Raw genomic sequence first — 25798 nt, 5'->3', positions numbered from 1 at the left:
TCTCGGCCACGAGGGGGCCTTCCTGGCGCTGACTGGTGAACGGGGAGAGGGGGTGTGGCCTGGGGAGCGCTGATTGGTGGGCGAGAAGGGCGTGGCCACCGGGCCACCAGAGGTCCTCCCTGGCGCTGATTGGTGGACGGGGAGAGGGGGCGTGGCCTGCGGGCGATGTTTGGTGGGCGAGAAGGGCGTGGCCTCCCGGAGGGCCTTCCTGCCGCTGATTGGTGGACGGGGAGAGGGGGCGTGGTCTGCGGGGCGCTGATTGGTGAGCGGGGAGAGGGGCGTGGCCTGCGGGCGCTGATTGGTGGGCGACGAGAAGGGCGTGGCCTCCCGGAGGACCTTCCTGGCGCTGATTGGTGGATGGGGAGAGGGGGCGTGTCTTTCGGGGCACGGAATGGTGGGCGGGGAGGGGGCGTGGCCTCCCGGCCACCCGAGGCCCTTCCTGGCGCTGATTGGTGGACGGGGAGAGGGGGCGTGGTCTGCGGGGCGCTGATTGGTGGGCGGGGAGAGGGGCGTGGCCTCCCGGCCACGAGAGGTCCTTCCTGGCGCTGATTGGCGGGCGGGGAGGGGCGTCCTATATATAAGGGGGCGGGGGCGGCGGGCTGCGGGCGCGCGTCCGGCGGTGGGGGATGGCCCAGCCGGGGCGACGGCGCGTGACGTCACCGCTGACGTCGCCGCTGACGTCATCGCTGGCCCGGCGTGGCGCGCGGAGGCGGGGCCCCAGGATGCCCGGCCCAGGTGGGGGAGGGGCCGGGCGAGGAGGAGGAGGCGGAGGAGGCAGGGGTCGCCTTTTCAGCTCTTTCGTCCCACCCGGGGGAGGTGCGGATGATGCCCAGCTCCCCTTCCCCCCCGCTGCAGCTAATGCACCTCCCGCTGTGAAGGCAGCTGCCGCAGCCCATGCAGCTCCCGCAGGTAATGCGCCTGCCGCTCCCAATGCAGCTCCCGCTGTGACTGCATCACAGGCTGCAGCTAATGCAGCTCCCGCCGTGACTGCACCTGCCGCACCTAATGCACCTCCCGGTGTGAAGGCATCTGCAGTAGGTAATGCGTCTGCCGCAGCTAATGCCTCTCCCAATGGGAGTGCATCTGCAGCAGTTAATGCAGTGTGAATGCAGCTGCTGCGGCTGATGCATCGCCCAGTGTGACTGCATCTGCTGCAGGCAGGGCACCCGCAGTAACTAATGCGTCTGCTGCAGGTCATGCATCAGCTGCAACTCATGCGTCTGCTGCAGGTCATGCGTGTGCAGCGATTATTGCGTCTACCGCAGCTACTACATCTCCCAGTGTGAATGCAGCTGTAGCGGATAATGCACCTCCCAGTGTGAATGCATCTGCAGCAGGTAATGCATCTCCCAGTGTGAATGCAGCTGTAGCAGAAAATGCACCTCCCAGTGTGACTGCATCTGCAGCAGGTAATGCACCTCCCAGTGTGAATGCAGCTGTAGCAGATAATGCACCTCCCAGTGTGAATGCATCTGCAGCAGGTAATTCATCTCCCGGTGTGAATGCAGTTTTGCAGCTGATGCATGTGCATTAGTTGATGCATTTGCCGCAGGTAATGCATGTCCCAGTGTGAACGCAGCTGCAGCAGCTAATGCACAGGCGGTACCTACTTTATCTCCCGCCGCGAGTGGATCTGCCGCCGCTAATGCAGCGGCTGCAGGTAATGCATCAGCTGCGGCTAATGCAACGGGGGCAGTTACTGCATCTCCCGCCGCTCCCTTTTCCAATGCAGCTCCAGGGCACTGGAGGACTCATCGGGGGGCATGGGGGAGGCGCTTACTATGTGCCAGCATTGGGGGGGCTGCAAGCTGAGGAGGTCGGTCAAAGGGGAAGCCGCTGGAATTGGCGGGAGGAGAAGGCCAGAAGGGGCTCAAGCGCTTAGCACACTGCTTTGCACGCAAAAAGCGCTCAATAAATGCAATGGAGTGAATGCACATTAAAGAGGAGGGCAGGGATGGTCACTGTATTGTTGCATTGTTCTTTTCCTAGTGCTTAGTACAGTGTTCTACACGCAGTTAATGCTTAGTTATTGCAATTGGGTGAATGCACAGTAAGGAGTTTAGTACAGTAGTATGCACGCAGTGCTCAGTAAATGCAATTGAGTGAATGCATAGTAAGGAGATTAGTACAGTATTTTGCACGCAGTTAGCACTTAAAATGCAATTGAGTGAATGTACAGTAAGGAGATTAGTACATTGTTCTGCACGCAGTTACCGCTCAGTAAATGAAATTGAGTGAATGCACAGTAAGGAGTGTAGTACAGTGCTCTGCACGCAGTGCTCAGTAAATGCAATTGAGTGAATGCACAGTAAGGAGTTTAGTACAGTGGTCTGCACGCAGTTAGTGCTCAGTAAATGCAATTGAGTGCACAGTAAGGAGATTAGTACAGTGCTCTGCTCGCAGTAAGTGCTTAATAAATGTGATTGAGTGAATGCACAGTAAGGAGGAGGGCAGGGATGGCCTCTATCTATTGTTGCATTCTTTTCCTAGCGTTTAGTACAGTGTTCTGCACGCAGTTACTGCTCAGTAAATGCAATTGAGTGAATGCACAGTAAGGAGTGTAGTACAGTGGTCTGCACGCAGTTAGTGTTCAGTAAATGCAAGTGAGTGAATGCACAGTAAGGAGTTTACTACAGCGCTCTGCTCGCAGTAAGTGCTTAATAAATGTGATTGAATGCAGGTGAGGAGGAGGGCAGGGATGGGCACTGTTGCATTGTTCTTTTCCTAGCGCTTAGTACAGGGTTCTGCACGCAGTTAATGCTTAGTAAGTGCAATTGTGTGAATGCATAGTAAGGAGATTAGTACAGTCCTCTGCACGCAGTTAGCGCTTAGTAAATGTGATTGAGTGAATGCACATAAGGAGGAGGGCAGGGATTGCCACTATTGTTGCATTGTTCTTTTCCTAGTTTTTAGGACAGTGCTCTGCACGCAGTTAGTGCTCAGTAAATGCAATTGAGTGAATGCACAGTAAGGAGTTTAGTACAGTGCTCTGCACGCAGTAAGCACTTAGTAAATGTGATTGAATGCACAGTAAGGAGGAGGGCAGGGATGGTCACTGTCTATTGTATTCTTTTCCTAGCGCTTAATACAGTGCTCTGCATGCAGTTAATGCTCAGTAAATGCAATTGATTGCATAGTAAGGAGTTTAGTACAGTGCCCTGTACGCGGTAGGCATTCAATAGATGTAATTGAGTGAATGTAGAGTAAGGAGTTTAGTACAGTGCTCTGCACGCAGTAAATACTCAATAAATGTGATAGAGAGAATGCCCAGTAAGGAGGAGGGCAGGAATGGTCTCTGTCTATTCTTTTCTAGCGCTTAGTACAGTGTTCTGTACGCAGTTAGTCCTCAGTAAATGCAATTGATTGAATGCACAGTAAGGAGTTTACTACAGTGCTCTGCACGTGATAAGCGCTCAATAAATGTGATTGAGTGAATGCACAGTAAGGTGAAGGGCCGGGTTTGTCCCTCTTTATTGTTGTATTGTTCCTTCCCAAGTGCTTATTAATAATAATAACAATAATAATAATAATGACGGTATTTGTTAAGCGCTTACTGTGTGCCAAGCACTGTTCTAAGCACTGGGGGGATACAAGGTGATCAGGTTGTCCCACGTGGGGCTCACAGTCCTAATCCCCTTTTTACAGATGAGATAATACAGTGCTCTGCGCGTAGTAAGTGCTTAATAAATAGGATTATTAGGATTAATAAATGGGATTAATAGGATTAGAGAAGCAACATGGCTCAGTGGAAAGAGCCCGGGCCTTGGAGTCAGAGGTCATGGGTTCAACTCCTGGCTCCACCAATTGTCAGCTGTGTGACTTTGGGCAAATCACTTCACTTCTCTGGGCCTCAGTTCTCTCATCTGTAAAGTGGGGATGAAGACTGTGAGCCCCTCAGGGGACAACCTGATCACCTTGTAACCTCCCCAGCGCTTAGAACAGTGCTTTGCACATAGTAAGCACTTAATAAATGCCATCATTATTAATATTATTGAATGAGTGAGGAGCTTAATTACGGTTAATGCTTAAGCATGGCATAGCCACCTCTCTGCCTGACGCAGTGGATAGAGCGTGGGAGTGGAAATCGGAAGGTCATGAGTTCTACTTCTAGACTGTGAGCCCGCTGTTGGGTAGCGACCGCCTCTATATGTTGCCAACTTGCACTTCCCAAGCGCTTAGTACAGTGCTCTGCACACAGTAAGCGCTCAATAAATACGATTGAATGAATGAAGAATCCTAGCTCGGCCACCTGTCTGCTGTGTGACCCTGGGAAAGCCACTTCACTTCTCTGGGCCTCCGTTTCCTCATCTGTAAAATGGGGATTGAGACTGTGAGATTGGGACAGGCTCTTAATAATAATAATGATGATGATGATGATGGCATTTAAGCGCCTAGTATGTGCCAACCACTGTTGCAAGCACTGGGGGGGATACAAGGTGATCAGGTTGTCCCACGTGGGGCTCACAGTCTTAATCCCCATTTTCCAGATGAGGGAACTGAGGCCCAGAGAAGTGAAGTGACTTGCCCAAAGTCACACAGCTGACAAGTGGCGGAGCTGGGATTAGAATCCATGACCTCTGACTCCCAACCCCCGGGCTCTTTCCATTGAGCCATGCTGTTAAGCGCTTACTATGTGCCAAGTGAAACAGTGCTCTGCACATAGTAAGCGCTCAATAATACAATTGATTGATTACAATTGATTAGTAATAATAATGGTATTTATTAAGCACTTACTATGTGCAAAGCACTGTTCTAAGTGCTGTGGAGGTTACAAGGTCATCAGGTTGTCCCATGGCGGTGGGGGGGGGCTCACAGTTAATCCCCATTTTACAGATGAGGGAACTGAGTCACAGAGAAGTGAAATGAGTTGCCCAAAGTCACACAGCTGACATGGCGGAGCGGGGATTAGAACCCACAACCTCTGACTCCCAAGCCTGGCCTCTTTCCACTGAGCCATGCTGTTAAGTGCTTACTATGTGCCAAGCACTGTTCTAAACACTGAAAAGAATAATAGTAATAATAATAATAATAATGGCATTTATTAAGCGCTTACTATGTGCAAAGCACCGTTCTAAGCGCTGGGGGGGATACAAGGTGATCAGGTTGTCCCACGGGGGGCTCACAGTCTTCACCCCCATTTTCCAGATGAGGGAACTGAGGCCCAGAGAAGTGAAGTGACTTGCCCAAAGTCACACAGCTGACAAGTGGTGGAGCCGGGATTAGAACCCATGACCTCTGACTCCCAAGCCCGGGCTCTTTCCACCGAGCCACGCTGCTTCTCTTTGTGTCCAACCTGAGTTGCGTGTTATCCACCCCGGCGCTGAGTGCAGTGGCTGATGTAGTATGTGCTTAACAAATACCCTTCTCCGCCGTGTCAGCTGTGTGACTTTGGGCAAGTCACTCACCTTCTCTGTGCCTCAGTTACCTCATCTGGAAAATGGGGATTAAGACTGTGAGCCCCACGTGGGACAACCTGATCACCTTGTATTCCCCCCAGCGCTTAGAACAGTGCATGGCACATAGTAAGCGCTTAACAAACACCATAATCATCAAATCCCACAATTATTAAGTGCTTAGGACAGTGCTCTGCACACAGAAAGCGCTCAATAAATACGATTGAATGAATGAATGCAACAAAACCTTTAGGAAATGGGGTTTCTTTTTCGGGAAAGTGGGGGTAATTATGCCTAAATGGGTTTTATTTGTTGCTTTGCTTGGTCATGTGGAGTTTTCTAGAATCATCCCCTCAGCTGCCCGATTTCCAGACAATGGAAAGAATAGTAAGCGCTTAACAAATACCAACATTATTTTTATTATAATGGGAAGCAACGTGGCTCAGTGGAAAGAGCCCGGGCTTGGGAGTTAGAGGTCATGGGTTCTAATCCCGGTTGTGCCGCTCCTCAGCTGTGTGAATTTGGGAAACTTGCTTCATTCATTCATTCAATCGTATTTATTGAGCGCTTACTGTGTGCAGAGCACTGTACTAAGCGCTTGGGAAGTACAAGTTGGCAACATATAGAGACGGTCCCTACCCAACAGTGGGCTCTTATTGAACGCTTACTGTGTGCAGAGCACTGTACTGAGCACTTGGGAAGTACAAGTTGGCAACATATAGAGGCGGTCCCTACCCAACAGCGGGCTCACAGTCTAGAAGATAATAATAATAATAATGACAGCATTTATTAAGCGCTTACTATGTGCAAAACACTGTTCTAAGCACTAGGGAGGTTACAAGGTGATCAGGTTGTCCCACGGGGGGCTCACAGTCTTCATCCCCATTTTTCAGTTGAGGTAACTGAGGCCCAGGGAAGTGAAGTGACTTGCCCGAAGTCACACAGCTGACAAGTGGTGGAGCTGGAATTTGAACCCATGACCTCCGACTCCAAAGCCTGGGCTCTTGCCACTGAGCCACGGTATAGCCTCAGTTACCTCATCTGTGAAATGGGGATTAAGACTGTGAGCTCCACGTGGGACAACCTGATCACCTTGTATCCCCCCCCAGTGCTTAGAACTGTGTTTTACACAAAGTAAGTGTTTAATAAATGCCATTATTATTATTATTATTATTAGTGTAACACACAGTTTGGCCTTGGCCAAAGCGGGCAAGATCATCAATCATATTTATTGAGCGCTTACTGTGTGCAATACTAATATTATTACTAATAATAATAATAAGTGCTTAATATATGCCATTATTATTATTATTATTATTAGTGTATCACCCAGTTTGGCCTTGGCCAAAGCAGGCAAGATGCCTCCGAGTAGTGATAAGCAGATTTTTGAAATGCCCAGCTGACTTTCCTTGGCCTTGGAATCTTTCCCCTTTCTGTCCTTGAGGGAAAGAAGGTTCCGCCTAGCTAGACAATGACGAGAATAATAACGTTAGTATTTGTTAAGCGCTTATTATGTGCCGAGCACTGTACTAAGCACTTGGAAAGTCCAAGTTTGCAACCTATAGAGACGGTCCCTACTCAACAGCGGGCTCACAGTCTAGAAGGTAATAGTAATAATAATAATAATGACAGGATTTATTAAGCGCTTACTATGTGCAAAGCACTGTTCTAAGCGCTGCGGAGGTTACAAGGTGATCAGGTTGGCCCACGGGGGGCTCATAGTCTTCATCCCCATTTTACAAGAAGGTTCTGCCTAGCTAGATGATGATGATAATGTTAGTATTTAAGCACTTATTATGTGCCGAGCACTGTTCTGTGCCCTGGGGTAGATACAAAGTAATCAGGTTGTCCCACGTGGGGCTCAGCCTTCATCCTGTATATATGTTTGTTCATATTTATCACTCTATTAATTTACTTGTACATATTTATTCTATTTGATTTTGTTAATATGTTTTGTTTTGTTGTCTGTCTCCCCCTTCTAGACTGGGAGCCCGCTGTTGGGTAGGGACCGTCCCTATATGTTGCCAACTTGTACTTCCCAAGCGCTTAGTACAGTGCTCTGTACACAGTAAGCACTCAATAAATATGATTGATTCCCAAGCGCTTAGTACAGTGCTCTGCACGGTAAGTGCTCAATAAATACAATTGAATGAATGAATTTATTTTATTTGTACATATTTATTCTATTAATTTTATTTTGTTAATATGTTTTGTTGTCTGTCTCCCCCCTTCTAGACTGTGAGCCCGCTGTTGGGTAGGGATGGTCTCTATATGTTGCCAACTTGGACTTCCCAAGTGCTTAGTCCAGTGCTCTGCACACAATAAGCGCTCAAATCAGATTGAATTTATTTTATTTGTACATATTTATTCTATTTATTTTGTTAATATGTTTTGTTTTGTTTTCTGTCTCCCTCTTCTAGACTGTGAGCCCACTGTTGGGTAGGGACGGTCTCTATATGTTGCCAACTTGGACATCCCAAGCGCTTAGTACAGTGCTCTGCACATAGTAAGCGCTCAATAAATACAATTGATTGAATGAATTTATTTTATTTGAACATATTTGTTATATTTATTTTGTTAATATGTTTTGTTGTGTCTGTCTCCCCCTTATAGACTGTGAGCCTGCTGTTGGGTAAGGACGGTCTCTCTATCATCATCATCAATCGTATTGAGCGCTTACTATGTGCAGAGCACTGTACTAAGCACTTGGGAAGTACAAATTGGCAACATATAGAGACAGTCTCTCTATGTTGCCAACTTGTACTTCCCAAGCGCTTAGTACAGTGCTCTGCACGTAGTAAGCGCTCAATAAATACAATTGAATGAATTTATTTTATTTGAACATATTTGTTATATTCATTTTGTTAATATGTTTTGTTGTGTCTGTCTCCCCCTTATAGACTGTGAGCCCGCTGTTGGGTAGGGACGGTCTCTCTATGTTGCCAACTTGGACCTCCCAAGCGCTTAGTCCAGTGCTCTGCACACAGTAAGCGCTCAATAAATACGATTGAATGAATGAATGACTCCCCATTTTCCAGATGAGGGAACTGAGGCCCAGAGAAGTGAAGTGACTTGCCCAAAGTCACACAGCTGGCAAGTGGCAGAGCTGGGATTTGAACCCATGACCTCTGACTCCAAAGCCTGCGCATTAGGGGGAGAAACCTGCCTTGTCGTCATTTTTTTAAAATCCTAGCCTCCAGTGGTTGCCTGTCAACCTTCACTTGAGGCAAAAACTCCTCACCCTTGGCTTCAAGGCTGTCCATCCCCTCGCCCCCTCATTCATTCATTGTCGTATTTACTGAGCGCTTACTGTGTGCAGAGCACTGTACTAAGCGCTTGGGAAGTACAAGTTGGCAACATACCTCCTACCTCACCTCCCTTCTCTCCTTCTCCAACCCAGCCGCACCCTCCGTTCCTCTGCCGCTAACCTCCTCAGTGGGCCTCTTTCTCTCCTGTCCCGCCATCGACCCCCGGCCCACATCCTTCCTCTGGCCCGGAATTCCCTCCCTCTACACATCCGCCAAACTAGCTCTCTTCCTCCCTTCAAATCCCTACTGAGAGCTCACCTCCTCCAGGAGGCCTTCCCACACTGAGCCCTCCTTTTTCCTCTGCTCCTCCTCCCCTTCCCCCTCCCCACAGCATTTGTGTATATTTGTACATATTTATTACTCTGTGAATGTGCATATGTCTATAATTCTATCTATTTGGCTCCTGATGCCTGTCTGCTTGTTTTGTTGTCTCCCCCTTCCTAATAATAATGATAATAATAATGATGTTGGTATTTGTTAGGCGCTTACTATGTGCCAAGCACTGTTCTAAGTGCTGGGGGGATACAAGGTAATCAAGGCTGTCCCACGTGAGGCCCACAGTCTTAATCCCTATTTTACAGATGAGGGAACTGTAGCCCAGAGAAGAAGAATAATAATGATGGTATCTATTAAGCGCTTACTATGTGCAAAGCACTGTACTAAGCGCTGGGGAGGTTACAAGGTGATCAGGTTGTCCCATGGGGGGGGGCTCACAGTCTTAGTCCCCATTTTACAGATGAGGGAACAGACTGTGAGCCCACCTTCTAGACTGTGAGCCCACTGTTAGGTAGGGACCGTCTCTATATGTTGCCAACTTGGACTTCCCAAGCGCTTAGTACAGTGCTCTGCATGCAGTAAGCGCTTAATAAATGCGATTGATTGATTAATAATAATAATGATTCATTCAATTGTATTGAGCGCTTACTGTGTGCAGAGCACTGTACTAAGCGCTTGGGAAGTCCAAGTCGGCAACATCTAGACACGGTCCCTATCCAACAGCGGGCTTACAGTCTAGAAGGGGGAGACAGACAACAAAACAAAACATATTAACAAAATAAAATAAATAGCATAAATATGTACAAGTAAAATAGAGTAATAAATACATACAAACAGCGGGCTCACAGTTTAGAAGGGGGAGACAGACAACAAAACATATTAACAAAATAAAATAATTAGAATAAATACGTACAAGTAAAATAGAGTGATAAATACATACAACCGTACGTACATATATACAGGATGAAGACTGAGCCCCACGTGGGACAACCTGATTACTTTGTATCTACCCCAGCGCTTAGAACAGTGCTCAGCACATAATAAGCGCTTAACAAATACTAACAGTATTATCATCATCATCTAGCTAGGCAGAACCTTCTTGTAAAATGGGGATGAAGACCGTGAGCCCCCCGTGGGACAACCTGATCACCTTGTAACCTCCCTAGCGCTTAGAACAGTGCTTTGCACATAGTAAGCGCTTAATAAATGCTGTCATTATTATTATTATTATTATCTTCTAGACTGTGAGCCCGTTGTTGGGTAGGGACCGTCTCTATATGTTGCCAACTTGTACTTCCCAAGTGCTTAGTACAGTGCTCTGCACACAGTAAGCGCTCAGTAAATACGACTGAATGAATGAATGAATGAAGCAAGTTGCCCAAATTCACACAGCTGAGGAGTGGCAGAGCTGGGATTAGAACCCATGACCTCTATCTCCCAAGCCCGGGCTCTTTCCACTGAGCCACGTTGCTTCCCATTATAATAATAATAATGTTGGTATTTGTTAAGCGCTTACTATCCTTTCCATTGTCCGGAAATCAGGCAGCAGAGGGGATGATTCTAGAAAACTCCACATGACCAAGCAGATCTACAATTAAAAACCCATTTAGGCATAATTACCCCTACTTTCCCGAAAAAGAAACCCCATTTCCTAAAGATTTTGCTGCATTCATTCCTTCAACCGTATTTATTGAGCGCTTACTGTGTGCAGAGCACTGTCCTAAGCATTTAATAATTGTGGTATTTGATGATTATGGTGTTTAAGCGCTTACTATGTGCCATGCACTGGGGCGGGGAGATGCAAAGTGATCAGGTTGTCCCATGGGGGTCTCACAGTCTTAATCCCCATTTTACAGATGAGGTAACTGAGGCACAGAGAAGTTAAGTGACTTGCCCAAAGTCACACAGCATTTATTAAGCGCTTACAATGTGCAAAACACTGTACTAAGCGCTGGGGAGGTTACAAGGTGATCAGGTTGTCCCATGGGGGTTGTTCACAGTCTTAATCCCCATTTTACAGATGAAGCCCAGAGAAGTGAAGTGACTTGCCCAAAGTCACACAGCTGACAGTTGGCAGAGCCGGGATTTGAACCCATGACCTCTGACTCCCAAGCCTGGGCTCTTTCCACTGAGCCACGCTGCTTCTCGACTGCCTCTAGACTGTGAGCCCATTGCTGGGTAGGGACTGTCTCTATCTGTTGCCGACTTATAATAATAATAATAATAATAATAATAATAATAATAATAATAATGATGGCTTTATTAAGTGCCTACTATATGCAAATAATAACCATGATAGCATTTATTAAGCGCTTACTATGTGCAAAGTACTGTTCTAAGCCTGGGGAGGTTACAAGGTGATCAGGTTGTCCCACGGGGGGCTCACAGGCTTCATCCCCATTTTCCAGATGAGGGAACTGAGGCCCAGAGAGTCAATCAATCAATCAATCAATCGTATTTATTGAGTGCTTGCAAAGTGAAGTGACTTGCCCAAAGTCACACAGCTGATAATTGGCAGAGCCGGGATTAGAATTAGAGCCCCAGACTGAGCCCTCTCCTTCCTCTCCCCTTCCTGCCCCTCCCCATCCCCCCTGCCTTACCTCCTTCCCCTCCCCACAGTGCCTGGATATATGGATATATGTTTGTATGTGTTTATTACTCTATTTTACTTGAACATATTTATTCTATTTATTTGATTTTGTTAATATGTTTTGTTCTCTTGTCTGTCTCCCCCTTCTAGACTGTGAGCCTGCTGTTGGGTAGGGACCGTCTCTATATGTTGCCTACTTGGACTTCCCAAACGCTTAGTACAGTGCTTTGCACACAGTAAGCACTCAATAAATACAATTGAATGAATGAATTAGACTAGAACCCACAACTTCTGACTCTCTTCCACCCTACTGGAAGCTCACCTCCTCCAGGAGGCCTTCCCAGACTGAGCTTCCTTTTTCCTCTCCTCCTCCCCATCCCCCCTGCCCTACCTCCTTCCCCTCCCCACAGCACCTGTATAGATGTTTGTACAGATTTATTACTCTATTTATTTTACTTGGACATGTTTACTATTCTATTTATTTTATTTTGTTAATATATTTTGTTTTGTTGTCTGTCTCCCCATTCTCGACTGTGAGCCCATTGTTGGGTAGGGACCGTCTCTATATGTTCCTGACTTGTACTTCCCAGGTGCTTAGTACAGTGCTCTGCACACAGTAAGCGCTCAATAAATATGAATGAATGAATGACTCCAAATCCCGTGATCTTTCCACTGCTTCTCACGCTGGAGCCACGCTTATACTTCCCAAGCTCTTAGTACAGTGCTCTGCACACAGTAAGCACTCAGTAAATACAATTGAGACCAGCCTTACCTCCTTCCCCTCCGCACAGCACCTGTATATGTTTGTATGTAATTATTACTCTATTCATCTTGTACGTATTTATTCGTATTATTTATTCGTACGTATTTATTTTATTTTGTTAATATGTTTTGTTCTGTTGTCTATCTCCCCCTTCTAGACTGTGAGCCCGCTGTAGGGTAGGGACGGTCTCTAGATGTGCGTTCATTCATTCAATCGTATTTATTGATGGCAACATATAGATGTTGCCATCTTGTACTTCCCAAGCGCTTAGTCCAGTGCTCTGCACATTGTAAGTGCTCAATAAATACGATTGAGCACACTGTAAGTGCTCAATAAATATGAATGAATGAATGACTCCAAATCCTGTGATCTTTCCACTGCTTCTCACGCTGGAGCCACGCTTGTCCTTCCCAAGCGCATAGTCCAGTGCTCTGCACACTGTAAGTGCTCAATAAATACGATTGGGCACACTGTAAGTGCTCAATAAATATGAATGAATGGATGACTCCAAATCCCGTGATCTTTCCACTGCTTCTCACGCTGGAGCCACGCTTGTACTTCCCAAGCACTTAGTCCAGTGCTCTGCACACTGTAAACACTCAGTAAATACGATTGAGACCCGCCTTACCTCCTTCCCCTCCCCACAGCACCTGCATATATGTATATGTTTGTACGTATTTATTACTCTATTTTACTTGTACATATTTATTCTATTTTTTTTATTATGTTTTGTTCTGTTGTCTATCTCCCCCTTCTAGACTGTGAGCCCGCTGTTGGGTAGGGACCATCTCTAGATGTGCATTCATTCAATCGTATTTATTGATGGCAACATATAGATGTTGCCAAATTGTACTTCTCAAGCACTTAGTCCAGTGCTCTGCACACTGTAAGTGCTCAATAAATACTATTGAATGAATGAATGAATGACTTCAAATCCCGTGATCTTTCCACTGCTTCTCCCGCTGGAGCCACGCTTGTGCTTCCCAAGCGCTTAGTCCAGTGCTCTGCCCGCTGTAAGTGCTCAATAAATACGATTGAGCGCACTAAGTGCTCAATAAATATGAATGAATGACTCCAAATCCCGTGATCTTTCCACTGCTTCTCACTCTGGAGCCACGCTTGTACTTCCCAAGCGCTTAGTCCAGTGCTCTGCACACTGTAAGTGCTCAATAAATATGAATGAATGGATGACTCCAAATCCCGTGATCTTTCCACTGCTTCTCACGCTGGAGCCACGCTTGTCTTTCCCAAGCGCTTAGTCCAGTGCTCTGCCCGCTGTAAGTGCTCAGTAAATACGATTGAGCGCACTAAGTACTCAAATATGAATGAATGACTCCAAACCCCGTGATCTTTCCACTGCTTCTCACTCTGGAGCCACGCTTGTACTTCCCAAGCGCTTAGTCCAGTGCTCTGCACACTGTAAGTGCTCAATAAATATGAATGAATGGATGACTCCAAATCCCGTGATCTTTCCACTGCTTCTCACGCTGGAGCCACGCTTGTCTTTCCCAAGCGCTTAGTCCAGTGCTCTGCCCGCTGTAAGTGCTCAGTAAATACGATTGAGCGCACTAAGTACTCAATAAATATGAATGAATGACTCCAAACCCCGTGATCTTTCCACTGCTTCTCACTCTGGAGCCACGCTTGTACTTCCCAAGCGCTTAGTCCAGTGCTCTGCCCGCTGTAAGTGCTCAATAAATATGAATGGATGACTCCAAATCCCGTGATCTTTCCACTGCTTCTCACTCTGGAGCCACGCTTGTGCTTCCCAAGCGCCTAGTCCAGTGCTCTGCCCCCAGTAAGTGCTCAATAAATACGATCGAATGGATGCCGGAGAGATTTTTTCCTCAGGGTTTTCCTTTCTTTTCCCTTCCCTCTCCCCCTCCAGCCTCATCAGCCTCAATGGTGCAACTTCCGCTGTCCTCTCCCGGTGGCCCCTGTCCCTCGAAGAAGGGCGAAGAGGGGAGCATGAGGCCGGCCAAACCCCAGACGAATCACAACCCCCATGGAGAGAGCCAACTCGCCTCCGGCCCGCTGCAGTCTGCCCTCGGCTTGGCCGCCTCCCCTTCCCAGGCCTACGAGATGTACGTGGATAACGGGCTCCTTTGCCTCAAACACAAGATTCGGAACATTGAGAAGAAGAAGGTAACGATTAGTCACCGGGGTGGTGCTTGGGGAGCGCTCACTAAGGGCCGGGCGCTGTACTGAGCGCCGGGGTGGATGCGAGGAAATGGGGTCGGACGCCGTCCCTGCCCCATTCGGGGCCCGCAGTCTAGATCCCTGTTTGGCAAATAGGGAACGGAGGCCCGGAGAATAATAATAATAATTGCGGTATTGAAGCGCTTTCTGTGTGCTAGGCACTGTACTAAACACGCACAGTCTTGATCCCCATTTTCCAGATGAGGGAACGGAGGCACAGAGAATAATAATAATTGTATTTAAGTGCTTACTATGTGCTAGGCACTGTACTAAGCACGCACAGTCTTTATCTCCATTTTACAGATGAGGGAACGGAGGCACAGAGAATAATAATTGTGGTATTTAAGTGCTTACTATGTACGAGGCACTGTACTAAGCGCGCACAGTCTTGATCCCCGTTTTGCAGATGAGGGAACGGAGGCCCAGAGAATAATAATAATTGTGGTATTTAAGCGCTTACTATATGCTAGGCACTGTACTAAGCGCGCACAGTCTTGATCCCCATTTTACAGATGAGGGAACAGAGGCACAGAGAATAATAATTGTGGTATTTAAGTGCTTACTATGTACGAGGCACTGTACTAAGCGCGCACAGTCTTGATCCCCATTTTGCAGATGAGGGAACGGAGGCACAGAGAATACTACTAATTGTGGTATTTAAGTGCTTACTATGTGCTAGGCACTGTATTAAGCGCTCACAGTCTTGATCCCCATTTTACAGATGAGGGAGCGGAGGCACAGAGAATAATAATTGTGGTATTTAAGTGCTTACTGTGTACTAGGCACTGTACTAAACGCTCACAGTCTTGATCCCCATTTTACAGATGAGGGAACGGAGGCACAGAGAATAATAATTGTGGTATTTAAGTGCTTACTATATGCTAGGCACTGTATTAAACATGCACAGTCTTGATCCCCATTTTATAGATGAGGGAACGGAGGCACAGAGAATAATAATAATTGTGGTATTTAAGCGCTTACTATATGCTAGGCACTGTACTAAATATGCCGTCTTGATCCCCATTTTATAGATGAGGGAACGGAGGCACAGAGAATAATATTTGTGGTATTTAAGTGCTTACTATATGCTAGGCACTGTACTAAACACGCACAGACTTGATCCCCATTTTACAGATGAGGGAACGGAGGCACAGAGAATAATAATTGTGGTATTTAAGTGCTTACTATGTACGAGGCACTGTACTAAGCGCTCACAGTCTTGATCCCCATTTTACAGATGAGGGAACGGAGGCACAGAGAATAATACTAATTGTGGTATTTAAGTGTTTACTATGTGCTAGGCACTGTATTAAGCGCTCACAGTCTTGATCCCCATTTTACAGATGAGGGAACGGAGGCACAGAGAATAGTAATAATTGTGGTATTTAAGTGCTTACTATGTGCTAGGCACTGTACTAAGCACTCACAGTCTTGATACCCATTTTATAGATGAGGGAACGGAGGCACAGGGACACAGGAAATAATAATAATTGTGGTATTTAAGTGCTTACTATGTACTAGGCACTGTACTAAGTGCTCACAGTCTTGATCCCCATTTTACAGATGAGGGAATGGAGGCACAGAGAATAGTAATAATTGTGGTATTTAAGTGCTTACTATGTACTAGGCATTGTACTGAGCGCTCAATCAATCGTACTTATTGAGCGCTTACTGTGCAGAGCACTGTACTAAGCGCTTGGGAAGTACAAGTTGGCCACATATACAGTCCCTTCCCAACAGTGGGCTCACAGTCTAGAAGAGTGGGCTCACAGTCTTGATTCCCGTTTTATAGAGGAGGGAATGGAGGCATGACACAGAAAATAATAATAATTGTGGCTACTTAAGTGCTTACTATGTATTAGGCACTGTACTAAGCGCTCAGTCTTGATCCCCATTTTACAGATGAGGGAATGGAGGCACAGAGAAAAATAATAACAGTAATTGTGCTATTTAAGTGCTTACTGTGTGCTAGGCACTGTACTAAGTGCTCACAGTCTTGATCCCCATTTTACAGATGAGGGAATGGAGGCACAGAGAATAATAATAATAGTAATTGCAGTATTGAAGTGCTTACTATGTACTAGGCACTGTACTAAGCACTCAGTCTTGATCCCCATTTTACAGATGAGGGAATGGAGGCCCAGAGAATTATAATAATAATTGTGGTATTTAAGTGTTTACTGTGTGCTAGGCACTGTACTAAGCGCTTACACTCTTGATCCCCATTTTACAGATGAGGGATGGAGGCACAGAGAATAATAATAATTGTGGTATTTAAGTGCTTACTGTGCTAGGCACTGTACTAAGCGTTCACAGTCTTGATCCCCATTTTACGGATGAGGGAACGGAGGCACAGAGAATAATAATAATTGTGGTATTTAATTGTTTCCTATGTGCCAGGCACTGTACTACGGGAAGCAAATTGGGTTGGACACAGTCCCTGTCCCATGTGGGGCTCACAGACTCAATCCCCATTTTACAGATGAGGTCACTGAGGCCCAGAGAAGTGAAGTGACTTGCCTAAGGCCACCCAGCGGACAAGGGGGCAGAGTCGGGATTAGAACCCACGTCCTTCTGACTCGCCCGCCCCACAGATCCCAATTCTTGTACAGTATTTAATAATAATGGTAATTGCTAAGCGCTTACTATGTGCCAAGCACTGTTCTAAGTGCTGGGGGAGGTTACAAGGTGATCAGGTTGTCCCACGTGGGGCTCACAGTCTTCATCCCCATTTTACAGATGAGGGAACTGAGGCACAGAGAAGTTGAGTGACTTTGCCCAAGGTCACACAGTAGAGGTTCAGCGTTTTCAGTCAACGGGTCAGTCAGGCACTCTGGTTAATGTGTTCTGAGGTAACATTAAAAAAATAAAAATGGGGGGGTTGCTGTCATTCTTTGTCGTATTTATTGAGCGCTTACTGTGTGCAGAGCGCTGTACTAAGCGCTTGGGAAGTACAAGTTGGCAAGATATCGAGACGGTCCCTACCCAGCAGCAGGCTCACAGTCTAGAAGGGGGAGACGGACAACAAAACAAAACATATTAAAATAAAATAAATAGAATAAATATGTACAAATAAATACATATAGTAGTAAATACATGCAAACATATATACAAATGATTGCGTCCTTACTGTGTGCCGAGCACTGTATTATCACGTGGGAGGACAAAATATAAGAATAAATACCATTTTTTTAAAGGCAGTGGTTGTTAACGTAGGGACCTATGTTATGTTGCCAACTTGTACTTCCCAAGCGCTTAGTACAGTGCCCTGCACACAGTAAGCGCTCAATAAATACGATTGATGATTGACCTTCAATTGTAACATAGGGACCTCCCCAAGAAAGCCTCCTATCCAGTTGCTTTTTCATGTCGTCACTGGGGTGGATAGGGACTGTATCTGTTGCCGAATTATCCTTCCCAAGCGCTTAGTACAGTGCTCTGCACACAGTAAGTGCTCAATCAGTACGACTGAATGAGTTGAATCTCACCCTTAATTGAGTCAGCCCGCTGTGGGCGGGGAATGTGTTCACCAACCATTCATTCATTCAGTCGTGTTTATTGAGCACTTACTGTGTGCAGAGCACTGTACTAAGCGCTTGGGAAGTACAAGTTGGCAACAGATAGAGATGGTCCCTACCCAGCAACGGGCTCCCAGTCTAGAGGAATTTTGTACTGGACACTCCCAACCCTCGTCCAGTGCTCAGCACAGAGTAAGCGCTCAAATACCTGTTTGGGTAGGGACCGCTGTTGGGTAGGGACCGTCTCTATATGTTGCCAACTTGTACTTCCCAAGCGCTTAGTACAGTGCTCTGCACACAGTAAGCGCTCAATAAATACAAATGAATGAATACCATTGATGGGTTGAATGGGGGATTGTCCTGAGAGGAAGACATGGCTTATCTTCCTTTATTCCCTGATGGTAAATCAAGCTGTGGGGGAGGCGTGTTAACTCTTTTTAATAATAATAATGATATTTGTTAAGCGCTTACTCTGTGCAAAGCACTGTTCTAAGCGCTGGGGAGGTTACAAGGTGATCAGGTTGTCCCACGGGGGGCTCACAGTTTTAATCCCCATTTTACAGATGAGGGAACTGAGGCCCAGAGAAGTTAAGTAACTTGCCCAAAGTCACACAGCTGACAGTTGGCGGAGCCGGGATTTGAACCCATGACCTCTGACTCCAAAGCCTGTGGTCTTTCCACTGAGTCACGCTGCTTCTCCGTGACAGCTCAGTGTTGGTGATGAAGCGCTTAGTAGGCTGAGAAAAATAAACAGTTTTGATGCAGTCTAACGGTTTAGGCACAGTTGATTGGAGGTAAGGATTAAGTTCATTCAGTCATTCAATTGTATTTATTGAGCGCTTGCTGTGTGCAGAGCACTGTACTAAGCGCTTGGGAAGTACAAGTTGGCAACATATAGAGACGGTCCCTACTCAACAATGGGCTCACAGTCTAGAACAGGCAGACAAACAACAAAACATATTAAAATAAAATAAATAGAATAAATATGTACAAGTAAAATAAATAGAGTAATAAATCCATACAGACATATATACATATATAGGTGCTGTGGGGAGGGGAAGGAGGTAATGCAAGGCAGAGAGGAAGGAGAGGCTTAGCTGCGTGGCTTAGTGGAAAGAGCTCGGGCTTGGGAGTCAGAGGTCATGGGTTCTAATCCCGGCTCTGCCACTTCATTCATTCTTTCAATCATATTTATTGAGCGCTTACTGTGTGCAGAGCACTGTACTAAGCGCTTGGGAAGTCCAAGTTGGCAACATGTAGAGACGGTCCCTACCCAACAGCGGGCTCACAGTCTAGAAGGGGGTGACAGACAACAAAACATATTAACAAAATAAAATAAATAGAATAAATATGTACAAATAAAATAGAGCAATAAATACGTACAAACATATTAATTCATTCAATCGTAATTATTGAGCGCTTACCGTGTGCAGAGCACTGTACTAAGCACTTGGGGTATACATATGTACAGGTGCTGTGAGGAGGGGAGGGTCACACTTGGCAGCTGTGTGACTTTGGGCAAGTCACTTAACTTTTCTGGGCCTCAGTTCCCTCATCTGTAAAATGGGGATTGAGACTGTGAGCCCTACATGGGACAACTTGATTACCTTTTATCTACCCCAGCACTTAGTACAGTGCCTGGCACATAGTAAATGCTTATCAAATACCATTCTTCTTCTTCTTATTGTTATTAATTTGTTTTATTGTACTCAAGCTTTTAGTACAGTGTTTGGGGCTCAGGCTTTGGATTCAGACCCTGACCTCAGAGGAAGCAAAGTTTAGCTGTTACCTGTTTAGTGGTGTTCATTCATTCAATCGTATTTATTGGGCACTTACTGTGTGCAGAGCATGAGAAGCAGCGTGGCTCAGTGGAAAGTGCCCGGGCTTTGGAGTCAGAGGTCATGGGTTCAAATCCTGGCTCTGCCACTTGTCAGCTGGGTGATTTTGGGCAAGAAGTAGCATGGCTCTAGAGGAAAGAGCCTGGGCTTTGGAGTCAGAGGTCACGGGTTCAAATCCCAACTCCGCCACTTGTCAGCTGTGTGACCTTGGGCAAGTCACTTCACTTCTCTGTGCCTCAGTTCCCTCATCTGTAAAATGGGGATTAAGACTGTGAGCCGCCTGTCGGACAACCTGATCATGTTGTAACCTCCCCAGCGCTTAGAACAGTGCTTTGCATATGGTAAGCACTTAATGAATGCCATTATTATTATTATTATTATTATTCTCTGGGCCTCAGTTCCCTCATCTATAAAATGGGGATGAAGACTTTGAGCCCCCCATGGGACAGCCTGATCACCTTGTAACCTCCCCAGCGCTTAGAACAGTGCTTTGCACATAGTAAGCACTTAATAAATGCCATTATTATTATTATTATTATTCTCTGGGCCTCAGTTCCCTCATCTGTAAAATGGGGATGAAGACTGTGAGCCCCACAAGGGACAACCTGAGCACCTTGTAACCTCCCCAGCACTTAGAACAGTGCTTTGCACATAGTAAGCACTTAATAAATGCCATCATTATTATTATTATAATTACTAAGCGCTTGGGAAGTACAAGTTGGCAACATATAGAGACAGTCCCTACCCAACAGCGGGCTCACAGTCAAGAAGGGGGAGACAGACAACAAAGCGTATTAATAAAATAAATAGAATAGTAAATATGTACAAGTAAAATAGAGTAATAAATCTGTACAAACATATATCCAGGTGCTGTGGGGAGGGGAAGGAGGTAAGGCGGGGGGGGGGGGGGGATGGGGAGGAGAAGAAGGGGGAGAGGAAGGAGGGGCCTCAGTCTGGGAAGATGCCAAGCCATCTCCTAGTGGAATTAAAAAGTTCATGTGTTGCCCCAATTGTCTAATTTCTAGGGAGTATCTTGAGATACTGAAAGAATTGGGCTCAATTGAAGTCGTCATGAGAAAAGCCAAGCAATAAGCAGCATAGTACAGTGCTCTGCACACAGTAAGCGCTCAATAAATACGATTGATTGATGGCCTAGTGCCAAGAGCCTGGCACCCATACTAAGAACCCATACTAAGTCCTTAACAAATACCACAATTATTATTATTATTATTAGGACTGGGTCTCAAAAATCAAAATAGAAATATTCTTAAAATAGAAGCAGCGTGGCTCAATGGGAAGAGCCCGGGCTTGGGAGTCTGAGGACGTGGGTTCTAATCCCGCCTCTGCCGCTTGTCTGCTGTGTGACCTTGGGGAAGTCACTTCACTTCTCTGTGCTTGTTACCTCATTAGACTGTGAGCCCGCTGCTGGGTAGGGACCGTCTCTATATGTTGCCACCTTGTACATCCCAAGCGTTTAGTACAGTGCTCTGCACACAGTAAGTGCTCAATAGATATGATTGAGTGAATGAATAATAATAATAATGGCATTTATTAAGTGCTTACTATCTGCCAAGCACTGTTCTAAGTGCTGGGGAGGTTACAAGGCCATCAGGTTGTCCCACAGTGGTTCACAGTCTTAATCTCCATTTTACAGATGAGGTAACTGAGGCACAGAGAGTTAAGTGACTTGCCCAAAGTCACACAGTTGGCAGAGCTGGGATTTGAACCCATGACCTCTGACTCCAAAGCCTGTGCTCTTCCCACTGAGCCACGCTGCTTCTCTAATGAATGAATCTGTAGAATGGGGATTGAGACTGAGCCCCACGAGGGACAACCTGATCACGTTGTATTTACCCCAGCACTTAGAACAGTGGTTGGCACATAGTAAGCACTTAACAAATACAATTTAGCATTATTATTATTATTATCCTGCAGTAGCCGATGTTGCAGTGCAGTAATAGACCGTTTAAAATGACAGGCAAATGGGTCTGAGCAACTGTTTGGGTTGAACTGGATAAAACAGCTTTTCAGAGGTAGTTAGGCAACTCAGAGGTCATTATGAGCTGGTCATTTCCGAAAGTCATGTAAAAATCCAGCTCGGTAAATCAATCAATCAATCAATCGTATTTATTGAGCAAATCATTCCTCCGCCTCACATAACCTATCAAAAATGTACAGTCATGATGGCAGTTTTAAGACTAAGTGCCAGGATCATGTGGCCCTCTCCATCCCCTCCGTCTTACCTCCTTCCCTTCCCCCCAGCACCTGTATATATGTATATATGTTTGTACATATTTATTACTCTATTTTACTTGTACATATCTATTCTATTTATTTTATTTTGTTAATATGTTTGGTTTTGTTCTCTGTCTCCCCCTTCTAGACTGTGAGCCCACTGTTGGGTAGGGACTGTCTCTATATGTTGCCGACTTGTACTTCCCAAGCGCTTAGTACAGTGCTCTGCACACAGCAAGCGCTCAATAAATACGATTGATTAAAAAAGAAAAATAGTCAAGCATTATTTGAGCATGGTAGTATTAGGAACTTTGAAAACTGCTGTTATGGGAGGACGTTTTAGTATTTGGAAAGCCCACTGCCCATGCTCTGCACACAGTAAGCGCTCAATAAATACAATTGATTGATTAAAAAAGAAAAATAGTCAAGCATTATTTGAGCATGGTAGTATTAGGAACTTTGAAAACTGCTGATATGGGAGGACGTTTTAATATTTGGAAAGCCCACTGCCCATGCTCTGCACACAGTAAGCGCTCAATAAATACGATTGATTAAAAAAGAAAAATAGTCAAGCATTATTTGAGCATGGTAGTATTAGGAACTTTGAAACCTGCTGTTATGGGAGGACGTTTTAATATTTGGAAAGCCCACTGCCCAGAATATGTTCATACTTTCACACAGCTATCCAAGATGTTAAAGCTGCCATTAACATTAAGCTGCTGTTTTACCTTCCAGGAATATATGATCTTAATAATAATAATAATGATGATGATGGTATCTGTTAAGTGCTTACAGTGTGCCAAACGCTGATCTAAGCACTGGAATAATGATGGTATTAATGGAAAGCAATTCAGACAGTTCCTGTCAAACTTGAGAAAAAGCATGGTATAACTTCCTGGCCTGGGAATCAGAAAGTCATGGGTTCTAATCCCGGCTCTGCCTCGTGTCTTCTGGGTGCCCTTGGGCAAGTCATTTCACTTTTCTGGGCCTCGGTTATCTCATCTGTAAAATGGAAATTAAGACTGTGAGCCCTATGTGGGACAGGGACTGTGTCCAACCCCATTTGTTTGTATCCACCCCAGCGCTTAGAACAGAGTTTGGCACATAGTAAGCGCTTAACAAATACCATTGTCATCGTTATTATTATTATTATTATTAGGGTGCTTGTTAAGCGCTTACTACGTGCCACGCACTGTTCTAAGCACTGGGGGTAGATTCAAGGTAATCAGGTTGTCCCACATGGGGCTCACAGTCAATCCCCATTTTACAGATGAGGTCACTGAGGCACAGAGAAGTAAAGTGACTTGTCTAAGGTCAAACAGCAGATAAGTAGCGGAGTTGGGCTTAGAACCCACGTCCTCTGACTCCCAAGCCTGAGCTCTTTCCACCATTCATTCATTCATTCATTCACTCGTATTTATTGAGCACTTACTGTGTGCAGAGCACTGTACTAAGCGCTTGGGAAGTACAAGTTGGCAGCATATAGAGATGGTCCCTACCCAACAGCGGGCTCACAGCCTAGAAGGGGGTGACAGACAACAAAACAAAACATTAACAAAATAAATAGAATAAATATGTGCAAATAAAATAGAGTAATAAATACATACAAACATATATACAAGTGTATATACGTATATACACTAAGCCACGCTGTTTCTACTAAGCCACGCTGGTTCTTTGCTCAGTTCAACAGTTGTGTACAGGTAGATCTTAAATGATTTTTGCTTGCAGGGGCCTGAAATTGTACCATTTTATTTATTTTTTTAATGATGTTAAGTGCTTACTATGCGCCGGGCACTGTAATAAGCCCTGGGATAGATACAAGTTAATCAGGTTGGACCCAGTCCCTGTTCCACGTGGGGCTCACAGCCTTAATCCCCATTTGACAGATGAGGGAACTGAGGCCCGGAGAAGTGAAGTGACTGTCCCAAGGTCACACAGCAGACACGTGGCAGAGCTGGCGTTAGAACCCAGGTCCTTCTGATCAATCAGTCAATCAGTCGTATTTATTGAGCGCTTACTGTGTGCAGAGCACTGTATAAGCGCTTGGGAAGTACAGGCCGGGCCGGGGCTCCATCCACTAGGCCACTTCTGCTTCCGTTGTTCAAGCTGTTTGGATGACTGACTTGAAGAACGCCCTTAAAACTCATTGGGTTGCTATTGGGTCTCTAATAACCCTAACGAGGACCCCAGCCCATTTTTCATCTTAAATGGACTCCATTTCCTTAATAACAATAATAATAATTATGGTCCTTGTTAAGCACTTAATATAAACCAAGTGCTCTTCCAAATACTGGGACAAGTTAATTGTTTCTACATGTGAGCTAGCTCATCGTGTGCACGAAATATCTGTTGATTGCTGTAGTGTACTCTCCCAAGCGCTTAGTGTACAGTGCTTTGCACACAGTAAGCGCTCAATAAATAACGATTGAATGAATGACTCTTTTAACTCCAAAGAGGCATTGCAGTAAGACCATTTCCTGAAAATCTGTTAGCCAAATACAGAATTCCGCAACGAATTTTGCACCCTTTGAGCTTACAAACCTAGTACTAGATTCTAGGTTTTGTCTTCTAGACTGTGAGCCCACTGTTGGGTAGGGACTGTCTCTATATGTTGCCAACTTGTACTTCCCAAGCGCTTAGTACAGTGCTCTGCACACAGTAAGCGCTCAATAAATACGATTGATTGACGATTGATTGATAGTACTAGATGACTGAGAATATGCTGAGCATTGTGTGCTTTTGTGCGTCAAGCATTTCAATTGTCGCTGGCAGAAAGCTGCAACTATTACAAAACCTAATGCGGGGTGGGGGATAAAATTAGGAATTACAAATGACGTGCAGCACGGTGCCAGTTTAGAGGCAAAGAATTGCCTGAAATAATGTGGACGTTTCTTTTATTTCTAGATCAAACTAGAAGATTATAAGGATCGCCTGAAGAATGGAGAGTCCCTTAATCCAGATCAGTTGGTAAATCATGCATTTTTCCCTTTCAGGCTTAGAAAATTTCAAACTTGGTGACTCAGTTTTAAGGAATCCACCTGGTAGATCTGGTGATGAGAGGATTTGGGGAGGGTGGAGAATATAATGGCCAACTAGTTGACTTGCCCTGGGATCTTCCAGATATGTCTCGTAGAATGAAGATCGTGTTTTCAGTCGGGGGAAAAATGACTAGGAGATTAAGAAATAGGGTGACTTTGAAACCCTTTCCCCTTTTTCTGTATCTCTTGGGTTATTTTGCTATTAATAGTAGCCACCCTTCCCCAGTTGTACTACAAAGTCTATAGATCTGTGCCTTTTCAGACTGGGCAACGCCAATTATCAGTCCTCCCAATCGGAGTAAAGGCTCTAAAAAGGCCCAAATGATCAGAAACAACTTCCCATTTCAGTATCTTTCTGTTGGGGCCTTTGAGAAGGACATCTTGACCTGAGAGTTGAAGCAGTTATGGAGCAAATTGTAATTTACTTGGTTGCCACTTTAATGAAACTTGAATAGACGAGTTGTAATCCTACTCTGTGAAATTGCACGGTTCGGTTTCGGTAGCCGCTTCTGCAGATCGGGGAAACGCTAATTGAGAAGCCACCGGCTTGAATTTAAACACAAACTAGTAGGCGTCTCTAAGTCTTTAGTGACACTTTGTGGTCTAATGTGACCCTTGCACTTGTAACGGTGTTCGT

At 45.5% G+C, this 25798-nt stretch overlaps 1 protein-coding gene across 7 annotated transcripts in view; it reads left to right on the top strand.

Annotated features, from left to right (window-relative positions):
• The first annotated feature begins 660 nt into the window (after window positions 1–660).
• CAPRIN2 (caprin family member 2) overlaps window positions 661–25798 on the top strand; it is a 108810-nt gene continuing 83672 nt past the window's right edge. For 4 of the 7 annotated variants that reach the window (XM_038768626.1, XM_038768592.1, XM_038768642.1 and 1 more), the window contains exons 1-3: window positions 661–735; window positions 14219–14475; window positions 25028–25090. In XM_038768626.1, coding sequence (XP_038624554.1) covers window positions 723–735; window positions 14219–14475; window positions 25028–25090 — 333 coding nt within the window. In that variant the 5' untranslated portion in view covers window positions 661–722. Of the gene's footprint in view, window positions 736–825; window positions 910–1255; window positions 1338–1397; window positions 1482–14218; window positions 14476–25027; window positions 25091–25798 lie in introns of those variants that run through there. The other 3 variants (XM_038768600.1, XM_038768609.1, XM_038768617.1) reach the window with 3 other exon arrangements.

Source organism: Tachyglossus aculeatus, chromosome 2, assembly GCF_015852505.1.
Source record: "Tachyglossus aculeatus isolate mTacAcu1 chromosome 2, mTacAcu1.pri, whole genome shotgun sequence".
In the NCBI taxonomy this organism is placed as follows: domain Eukaryota; kingdom Metazoa; phylum Chordata; class Mammalia; order Monotremata; family Tachyglossidae; genus Tachyglossus; species Tachyglossus aculeatus.
This window is presented reverse-complemented; position numbering and strand designations above follow the sequence as displayed.